Genomic DNA, 10909 nt, shown 5'->3' with positions numbered 1-10909 from the left:
CACACAAAATATTGACACTTTGGGCCCAATTTGGACATTTTCACTTAGGGGTGTACTCACTTTTGTTGCCAGCAGTTTAGATATTAATGGCTGTGTGTTGAGTTGGACAGCGAATTTACACTGTTATACAAGCTTTACACTCACTACTTTACATTGTAGCAAAGTGTAATTTCTTCAGTGTTGTCACATGAAAAGATATAAAAAAATATTTACAAAAATGTGAGGGGGTGTACTAACTTTTGTGAGATATTGTATAGAGACTTTGAAGTCTCATTCCCATTTGGAGAATTACAGGTGGGAGTGAGACGAACCGCTGCTATGTATCGACTTTTTTGACACGTTTTTTGCTATACTGGAGCAAAACAGAACATGTCTAGTAAACATGCACTAAATAACCTGACAGATAAACACAAATAAATGAAAACAACAGAATCCACACTTCAATGGAAACTTTTATATACTTATAAAGAAATAAAAATTTGTACATCAAATTTTAAGCACATTTGTACTTCTTTCTTTTCAACCAAAACAGAAAAACAATCAGCATCAAGTAGATGATTTTGGAATCAAAGAATGAATGTTGCCATGTAGTGTTATCAGTCAAATGATAGACATTGGTGGATAGCAGTATCACGCAATTAGCTCACATCCTCATCTTCATCTAGTTGCCCTCCTTTTACCAATCACAATGAATACTGTGCTTTACACAGGGCTTTCCATCTCCTTTAAACAGAGTGCAAGGTGAAAACAATGTGTGCTATCTACAGAAGCTGGTTTGAAGATGAATGTGAACTTCTTTATGAAATCAGCGTATCAAAGATTTCAAACAAATTTTGCTCTTCTCTTCCATCACAAGAGTGATATGATCTTATGCAGCAGTCCATCCATGGATATTCACCTAACAAAAGGGATCACAGATAAACAATGAATATACATTCACAGAAAAACGTACTTGTATTTGACTGCTACTTAAAGGATAAATCCACTTGTGCGACTTAAAGTACAAAGGGGATTTCAAATGTACTGTTGAACAAACAAGGGTATATCAGTTTATAATATAAGATCTTTAAGTGGAACTTCACTCTCTCAATCAACATTGACTATTTGTTATACCTTGCTAGCATAAGTAAATAGATAGGAAAGTGTATTATATTTACTTGTTTTAAACTTTTATTTTACCTTTCTTCAGTTACTCTCTAGTTTTCAGGCATAGGCAAATGCTGTAATAAATTCGGGAAGTCTTCAGGAGAGAAGGATGGTTATTCTCAGCTAAAAACGCTCTCTTGGCCTGCAGGTCTGATCTAGGGTTGATGGATTCCAGGAAGTAAAAGCTACATGAATCATCTGCCCTTACTCAAGATGGCCACACCCAGAAATGCTACGCAGTGATGGCGAACCTTGGCACCACAGATGTTTTGGAACTACATTTCCCATGATGCTCATGCACTCTGCAGTGTAGTTGAGCATCATGGGAAATGTAGTTCCAAAACATCTGGGGTGCCAAGGTTCGCCATCACTGTGCTAGTGTTTTACAAAGTGATTTCCCAAGTAAATCATGGAGACATGGATGGATGGGTGAGTTTGCTTTGAATATTAAAAATGAAATAAATAGCATTTTTGGCTTGTATGCTCAGCTGCAGTGTAGTTCTGCTTTAATATAACTAATTTTAAAGGACTGCTACTGTTTGTAAAAAGCTATGTTATAACAAATATTTTATTATATCTTTTTATGTGACAACACTGAAGAAATAACACTTTGCTACAATGTAAAGTAGTGAGTGTATAAAAAATAAGTAGTGAGTGTATAAAAATAACTCAACACACAGCCATTAATGTCTAAACTGCTGGCAACAAAAATGAGTACACCCCTAAGTGAAAATGTCCAAATATGGCCCAAAGTTTCAATATTTTTTGAGGGCGCCATTATTTTCCAGCACTGTCTTAACTCTCTTGGGCATGGAGTTCACCAGCGCTTCACAGGTTGCCACTGGAGTTCTCTTTCACTCCTCCATGATGACATCACAGAGCTGGTAGATGTTAGAGACCTTGCGCTCCTCCGTCTTCCGTTTCAGGATGTCACACAGATGCTCAATAGGGTTTAGGTCTGGAGACATGCTTTGCCAGGCAGTGGTCGTCTTGGAGGCAGTGGTCGTCTTGGAGGTGTGTTTGGGGTCGGAATAATGCCCTGGGGCCCAGTCTCCGAAGGGAGGGGACCGTGCTCTGCTTCAGTAGGTCACAGTACATGTTGGCATTCATGGTTCCCTCAATGAACTGTAGCTCTCCAGTGGAGGCAGCACTCATGCAGCCCCAGACCATGACATTCCCACCACCATGCTTGACTGTAGGCAAGACACACTTGTCTTTGTACTCCTCACCTGGTTGCTGCTACACACGCTTGACACCATCTGAACCAAATAAGTTAATCTTGGTCTCATCAGACCACAGGACATGGCTCTAGTAATCCATGTCTTTAGTCTGCTTGTCTTCAGCAAACTGTTTGCGGGCTTTCTTGTGCATCATCTTTAGAAGAGGCTTCCTTCTGGGACGACAGCCATGCAGACCAATTTGATGCAGTGTGCAGCGTATGGTCTGAGCACTGAAGCCAGACCCCCCCCCCCCCCTCCTTCAACCTCAGCAGCAATGCTGGCAGCACTCATACGTCTATTCCCCAAAGACAACCTCTACATATGACGCTGAGCACATGCACGCAACTTCTTTGGTTGACAATGGCAGGTTCTGATTTGAACCGGTCCTTTTACACTGCTGTATGGACTTGGAAATCTTTGCCATGAGGAGCCATGTTGAACTTCCAGTGACCAGTAGGAGAAAGTGAGAGTGATGACACCAAATTTAACACTCCTGCTCCCCATTCACACCTGAGACCTTGTAACACTAACGAGTCACATGACACCGGGGAGGGGAAATAGCTAATTAGGCCCAATTTGGACATTTTTTTCTTAGGGGTGTACTCACTTTTGTTGTCAATGGTTTAGACATTAATGGCTGTAAGTTGAAGTATTTTGAGGGGACAGCAAATTTACACTGTTATGCAAGCTGTACACTCACAACGTTGCTTCCATGTAAAGTGTCAATTCTTCAGTGTTGTCACATGCACATGAAAAGATATAATAAAATATTTACAAGAATGTGAGAGGTGTATTCACTTTTGTGAGATACTGTAAATTTTATATATATATATATATATATATATATATATATATATATATATATATATTATCTACTGTATATATTATTATAAATAACAAGAACATCCCCAAAATCTTCGCTCTGCTCAAGACTCGTTCCTAGAACCATACATGGACAATCCGGGTGCTGGCTACTATACCCTGTCTCCACTCTCAAAGATTTGTTTTTTTCATGAAAAATGATAAATTGGGAAGCGGGAAAAAGTAATTTAACATTCTTTATATCAAGGTCAACTAAAAGGAAGGGACTTTTTATTTGCCACCATTTTAATTTGTCAAAGATATGAAAAAATATCAGCCACGCTCCAAACTTAGCTTCTCTTTATGTATTTATTGTCAGCAAAGTGACTGCACACAACATGTCTCCACCCAAAAACCAACCTACCTTGATGCATTTTACCACTCTTGGCTTGAGCTCAAGCAAAGAGGCTTCCCCTATCCTCGTGAGGAAGGCAGGAGTGGTGAAATGTGTCAGACATGTTAAAGTCACTTTGCTGACAATAAATACATCAAGAGGAGCTAAGTTTGGAGTGTAGCTGATATTTTTTCATATATTTGACAAATTAAAATGGTGGCAGATAAAAGTCCCTTTCTTTTAGTTGACCTTGATATAAAGAATGTTACATTACTTTTTCCTGCTTCCCAATTTATGCTTTTTCATTATAAAAAAACCTGTCCAATAATGCATAGATTGCTCTTAAAAGAACAAATCTACTTTTAAGACCTGTTCCACTAACTATAAGTATCAATGGAGGATTTCTTAAATATGTGAAGCTACGAAAACCATATCAAATTGTGAAAAACCTACCTACCAGATCATATGCAACTACATCTGCAAGGAAAGATTGATCAACAGCTGCCAAAACTACCAGGTTGAAAAAGTAATTCTCTCTGGGAATTTCACTATGGTAATAGATGCTGGAGATGTGCAGCAACAGCACATCATCTTTACTTGTAGGAGTCTTTAGTAATGGCCAACACTAGCAATGTATGTAGGCTTAATTAAAAAGCCAGTGCAAGGAGTAATGATGATGTACAAAATGCAGCAACTAATTTATTTAAAAAAATGTAATTCAGGATTACATAGTTAAAAAACATAGTAAAAAAGCAACGTATGAACATAAGTAGGATAAACTACAAAAAAAGAAAGAAAAAAAAAAAACTATGGTATCAATATAAACTAGAAAAACTACTGTGTGAGATTTGGGATCAGGTCTTTAAAACCCAATTGTAACTTGGTTACAAACCCCAGAAAAGTTATAGGTGTCCATCTATTAAGCAGCAGTAAATCACCGCTGATATGATCTCCTCTGAGTATCGGTTTTGGTTTAGTGTGTATTGCTAGAGAGTTTTTTCTTTTTCTTGGGAGGGTGCATGTGATCTGCACAAGGCCAATCAGCACTGTCCAGTCAGAGGGTCAGGGGTCCTATAGCCTCACAGAACAATAAGGGGAGAATTAAAACTCCTCCTACAAGCTTTAACCAGCGATGGACACTGATAGAAGTCACAAGACTGCTATATACGCTGATGAGAAAAGGTATTTAGCAGTTTATATTTACTAAAAAGATTGCATTTCCATGTTCTGTGTACTGTGGGAGACCAGATATAGTGAATACAGGCTCCTGGGTTTAGTAACACTTTAATGCTACAGAGATAAAGGCTTGTTTTAAACTAATTTTTATTACTGATTTAATATATATTTTAGTGTGCATAGTCTGGGCACATGTTCACTTTGACAAAGGAAAACAGTTCACAAAAAGCAAAAGAAATTATAACCTTAGATAGCATGCACAGTGCAAAAAATAAGAACTTACTTATTGATTTTCCTGGTGGGCACAGTGTGGTCATAATGTCATTAAGTTGTTCTTGTAAAATATTTACCATAAATATCTCAGAAGCAGAAATCTGAAAGAACTGTTCCTAAAATTTCAGAAGACATACCATATGTAAAAAACGCCAATAAACCAGAATATTTAGCATTAAGAAACAATGTTGACAAGAGACGCAATCAGTATATTTATACCCAAATTCATATATATTTTTTTTTTTTTTGCATAAAACCAATATTTTACAAATAAACATTCCTAACGTTACTTTAAAAGCATTGGTTATTGGTTATTTTACAGGAAAATCCAGCACTGCCAGCTTGTGTGAATTCACTAATTAAGGCATGCCGATCTCAGCTAGAAGACGTGTGGGGTGTGTGCTATTTAGAGGGTTTTTTTTACAGAAGGTCCTCACAAATAGAGGTCCACCTGTTGTCTGCAAATGGTAGATATAAAATGTTTGTATGCAATAATGGTTTTAGATAGAGGTGCACCGAAATATCGGCCACCGATAATTCCGGCCGAAAATGTGAGTATCCAATTTCGGCCGATAAGGGGTTAAGGATGCCGAAAATGGATGGCCGCTGATATTGACCGGCCAGGTCCACTATCACTGCTATCCCCAGATTCAGGGGCAGTGTGCTGACAGTGTAGCACTACATTCTGCAGTGTGACTCCTTCCAGCACAGTGAGAGTCAGTGAGAGAGCAGAGCTGTCAGATCGGAGCTCTGATGTCATGGATTGGCGGGCTGAAATGTGGAGCTCCTCCTCCCTTCCATCCACAGCCAGTCAGCATGCAGAAAACACTCCTCCCCCACCCCTCTCTAGCCCGCCACATTTGACTGAGAGCACCAGGAGATAGCTGCAAGGCAAGAAGAAGGTATGACTAGAATTAGAGCAATGTCACATTGGAATGCTGGTGGGCTGCAGTGTGTTCCAGATATTGAATACTGCGTATTCAGGCATCGTGCAGGCCTCCTCTCCCCTCACTGCTTATGTTTTATCTCCCTGAGCTGTACATTGCCTGATACACTGATAAGAAGAAGACGTGGCTGTTAACCATTTCAGCTTCCATTCAGCTAGTTTGAGCTCTGTGTGTGCTGCATGGGATTTTTATTTAATTTTTGGAGGATTTACTGTTGGTTCAGGTTAGAAGTTTAACAAACCCATTACCTGTTTACTGAACTCCACTAATCTTGAGCAGTTAACTGTTTGTAAGACGATTTTTATTTTGGAAATTGGATGTGCTGCTGTCTTCTGTCACTTTTTACTGACTTGATCTTGCACAGCTGGTTTAAATAGCGTGGAGCAGCCCTGCGATACTATACTGATGATACTCTACCAATGATATTTGTATTATGCAGCATGAGGGGGTTAACGTATTGCCACTGCTGGTCACTGATGCATTAGTGACCGACCAGTGGTACTTAATTAACCCCTTTGTGCTGCATTAGTGCAACCAGTATCAGTGCAACCTGTGTTAATTAACACTGATACTGGTTGCACTAATGCAGCACAAAGGGGTTAATTAAGTACCACTGGTAGGTCACTAATGCATCAGTGACAATACTTTAACCCCCTTATGCTGCATAATACAAATATCATTGGTAATTAAATTAACCACTTGCCAACCCGTCACAGTACATATACTACATACTAGCTACAGGTGTACATCACTGGCTGTTTCTGTTGTATGCCCCTGTTCTATCTATTTTAAAATCATTTGGGGGAAAAAAGTAATTTTTGGTTTTCGGCCAAGGGCATCCTGCATTTTTGGTTTCGGCCCAGAATTTTCATTTCGGTGCATCCCTAGTTTTAGACCTAGTGGTTAAGGTGGGCCACTAGCAGATCCGCAGTGGAGGAGTCCACTGTTTGGTAAAATTCTTTACAAATGGGAACTGCATTGTGCAGTCCAAGGATTGAGTCTGTTTGTCCAACATGGCTGGAATGTTGACTTGCAATAGCCTGGAATGAAACTAGGTATATGGGACCTCCTATAAAGAGTCCACCATGAGCCCCAAGAACTTTATCCATGCAAGAACTGAGGGCTTCTTCTGGCACCAAAGAACCCTGGCATGTACAGTGCATTGAAAAAGTATTCATACCCCTTGAATTTATCCACATTTTATCATGTTACAACCAAAGACATAAATGTATTTTATTGGTATTTTATGTGATAGACCAACACAAAGTGGCACATAATTGCGAAGTGAAAGGAAAATGATAAATGGTTTTCAAATTTTTTTACATGTGTGAAATGTGTGGCGTGCATTTGAGTCAATACTTTGTAGAACCACCTTTCGCTGTAGTTACAGCTGCAAGTCTTTTTGGGTAGGTTTCTACCAGCTTTGTACATCTACAGAGTGAATTTTTGGCCCATTATTTTTTGCAAAATAGCTCAAGTTCTGTCAGATTGGATGGAGAGCATCTGTGAACAGCAATTTTCAAGTTTTGCCATATATTCTCAATTGGATTTAGATCAGAACTTTGACTGGGCCATTCTAACACATAATTATGTTTTGATTTAATTCATTCCATTGTAGCTCTGGCTGTATGTTTGGGGTCGTTGTCCTGCTGGAAAGTGAAGTGAACCTCCATCCTAGTCAAGTCATTTGCAGACTCTAAAAGGTTTTCTTCTAAGATTGCCGTGTATTTGGCTCCATCCATCTTCTCATCAACTCTAACCAGCTTCCCTGTCCCTGCTGAAGAAAAGCATCCCTACAACATGATGCTGCCACCACTATCTTTCACAGCGGGGATGGTGTGTTCAGGGTGATGTGCAGTATTAGTTTTCCGCCACACATAGTGTTCTGCTTTTAGGTCAAAAAGTTCTGACAAGAGTACCTTCTTCCACGTTTGCTGTGTCCCACACATGGCTTCTCGCAAACTGCAAGTGGGACTTCTTATGGCTTTCTTTCAAAAATGGCTTTTCTTCTTGTCACACTTCTATAAAAGGCCATATTTGTGGAGTGCACAACTAACTGCCCTGTGGACAGATTCTCCCATGTGAGCTGTGGATCTCTGCAGCTCCTCCAGAGTTACCGGCATGGACCCCTTGGCTGCTTCTCTGATTAATGCTCTCCTTGCCCGGCCTGTCAGGTTAGGTGGACAGCCATGTCTTGGTAAATTTGCAGTTGTGCTATACTCTTTCCATTTTCAGATGGTGGATTGAACAGTGCTCCTTGAGATGTTCAAACCAAGGGATATTTATTTATAACCTAACCATGCTTTAAACGTCTCCACAACTTTATCCCTGACCTTTCTGGTGTGTTCCTTGGCCTTCATGATGCAGTTTGTTCACTAAGGTTCTCTAACAAAACTCTGAGGGCTTCACAGAACACCTGTAGTTATACAAGGATTAAAATTACACACAGGTGGACTCTATTTACTAATTAGGGGACTTCTGAAGACAATTGGTTCCACTAGATTTTAGTTAGGGGTATTAGAGTAAAGGGGGCTAAATACAAATGCACGCCACACTTTCCAGATATTTGTAAAAAAAATTGAAAACCATTTATCATTTTCCTTCCACTTCCCAAATATGTTCCACTTTGTGTTGGTCTATCGCATAAAATCTCAAATACATTTACGTTTTTGGTTGTAACATATCAAAATGTGGACAATTTCAAGGGGTATGCATTATTTTTCAAGGCACTGTAACAAAGAAAGTAGTTAGTCTCAAGGCAGAAACATTCTGGATTAATGTGTGTCAAGCCTCAGACCCAGGTACTCCAATCTGTCAGATGGAATCGGCAATTACTTTTGTAGGTTAAGTATCAAACCGAAGCTCTACAGAACCGTTACTGTCAGTTGGATGACAGGGAGCACCGATCCTTTAAAAAAAAGATCATCTAGGTACCCCTAATCATGGTTCTTCTGAGAACAGAACAAAGCCATTGATAGACCACTGACAGGCCAAAGAGAAGAAAGATAAACCCACTGCAAAATGCAGGTAGCATTAAAAAAGGGGAAATATGGGAAAGTGCAAAAAAGGTAGCCTGAATGCCTAACTAGACCATAAAAACCGACCAGGAGGGGGGAGGCAATGACTGACCTGCCATTTTCCATGCAAAACATCTCAACACAAGTTTAGAGTTTTCAGATCAAGAATGAGTCGACATTCTCAATTTAGTTTTGAAACCATAAAGAAGTTTGAGCAGAACCCTTAAAAGTGTTCTGCTGGTGGTACATGGATAAAGATCCCCTATCTCAAAATTTGTTGGAACAGCTGAAAGCAGATCCACAACGATGTGGAAGGAGACAATTTAAAGAGCATGAAGTGTGGAGGGGTGAGTTCGAATCTCCAATCCTTTAACCCCTGGAAACAACACTTGGAAACCAGGTGACTGAAATGTTCTGGGAGTAGAGTTCAGAGAAGGCCATGAAATGTCCTCTCGGGATGTTTGGCTCCAGTCTTGGCTGGTTTAGAAGGCCATGTTGTCTTGAGAAAGTATGTTCCGGTTTTAGACTTTGCATTGTAAGAATGGGAAGAATTAAAGGAGCCATTTCTAACCTCTGCAGATAGTAGACTTACTGGTAGACACATGCCTTTATCCTCTGGGGCGGGAGAGTACTTTTACTTCTAGTGACCTTTTTGATGTACCCTATATACTCGAGTATAAGCCGACCCGAGTATAAGCCGAGGCCCCTACTTTTAGCACAAAAAGATGGGAAAAATCATTGACTCGAGTATAAGCCTAGGGTGAGAATGCAGGGCGGCGGGCATGGTGTAGGAGAATGCAGGGTGACTGGCATGGTGCAGGAGAATGCAGGGTACTGGCATGGTGCAGGAGAATGCAGGGTACTGGCATGGTACAGGAGAATGCAGGGTACTGGCATGGTGCAGGAGAATGCAGGGTACTGGCATGATGCAGGAGAATGCAGGGTACTGGCATGGTACAGGAGAATGCAGGGTACTGGCATGGTACAGGAGAATGCAGGGTACTGGCATGGTGCAGGAGAATGCAGGGTACTGGCATGGTGCAGGAGAATGCAGGGTACTGGCATGGTACAGGAGAATGCAGGGTACTGGCATGGTGCAGGAGAATGCAGAGTACTGGCATGGTGCAGGGGAATGCAGGGTACTGGCATGGTGCAGGAGAATGCAGGGTACTGGCATGGTGCAGGAGAATGCAGGGTACTGGCATGGTGCAGGAGAATGCAGGGTACTGGCATGGTACAGGGGAATGCAGGGTACTGGCATGGTACAAGAGGATCCGGGGTTGTGGGCATACTACAGGAGATGCAGTGCTGTGGGCATGGTACAGGTGGACCATGCCCGCAGCACTGCATCCCTTGTAGTGTGCCCGCAGCCCTGCATAATGGCAGGTAGTGAAGCTGTTTCACTTACCTGTTCCAGAGGCGCCTTCATTTTAAAAATGGCGCCGCCCGGCGCCGACACGTCATTGCGCACGCGCCGCCACCGCTCGTATAATTTTGGCTATTCCCGGCCTCTCCCGAGCGGCGGCGGCGCGTGCGCGGTGACATGTATACGACGGGCGGCGCCATTTTTAAAGCTTAAGCCCGTCGGAGAGGGGGACGTTTTCAGCACAAAAAAATGTGCTGAAAAACTCGGCTTATACTCGAGTATATACGGTACTTATCCAAAAATGGATCAGAACCAGGGTAAAGACCAAAGGAGTATCTTAAGCCCTGTACACACGTACCGATTGTTGGCCGACCGATCGGCCGTCTTTTGTCCAGTGTTGTTTGAAATGTGCTCTAGACTGCACACGAATTTTGTCGGCCAACAACAACCAACTGCAGAAGTGATGTCATGTTCTGGTCTACTTTTCGTGTGTTTTTTCTTCTCTGAGCATGCCCAGTCTTGCTCATCTGACTTTTGTCGGCCGAAATCTGTACTGACTGACGAACAAT

General features: G+C 41.3%; 1 protein-coding gene across 1 annotated transcript in view; it reads right to left on the bottom strand.

Moving 5' to 3' along the window:
- Positions 1-528: 528 nt before the first annotated feature.
- POT1 (protection of telomeres 1) overlaps positions 529-10909 on the bottom strand; it is a 161934-nt gene continuing 151553 nt past the window's right edge. The window contains exons 14-15 of the mRNA XM_082257094.1: positions 5021-5126; positions 529-898 (exon numbers count right to left, since the gene is read on the bottom strand). Of these exons, the coding sequence (XP_082113220.1) occupies positions 798-898; positions 5021-5126 (207 nt within the window). The 3' untranslated portion in view covers positions 529-797. The remainder of the gene's footprint in view (positions 899-5020; positions 5127-10909) is intronic.

The sequence above is a fragment of the Pelophylax lessonae genome (genome assembly GCF_965119305.1).
Source record: "Pelophylax lessonae genome assembly, chromosome: 4".
In the NCBI taxonomy this organism is placed as follows: domain Eukaryota; kingdom Metazoa; phylum Chordata; class Amphibia; order Anura; family Ranidae; genus Pelophylax; species Pelophylax lessonae.
The sequence above is the reverse complement of the archived record's forward strand: the minus strand, read 5'-3'. Positions and strand labels throughout refer to the sequence as shown.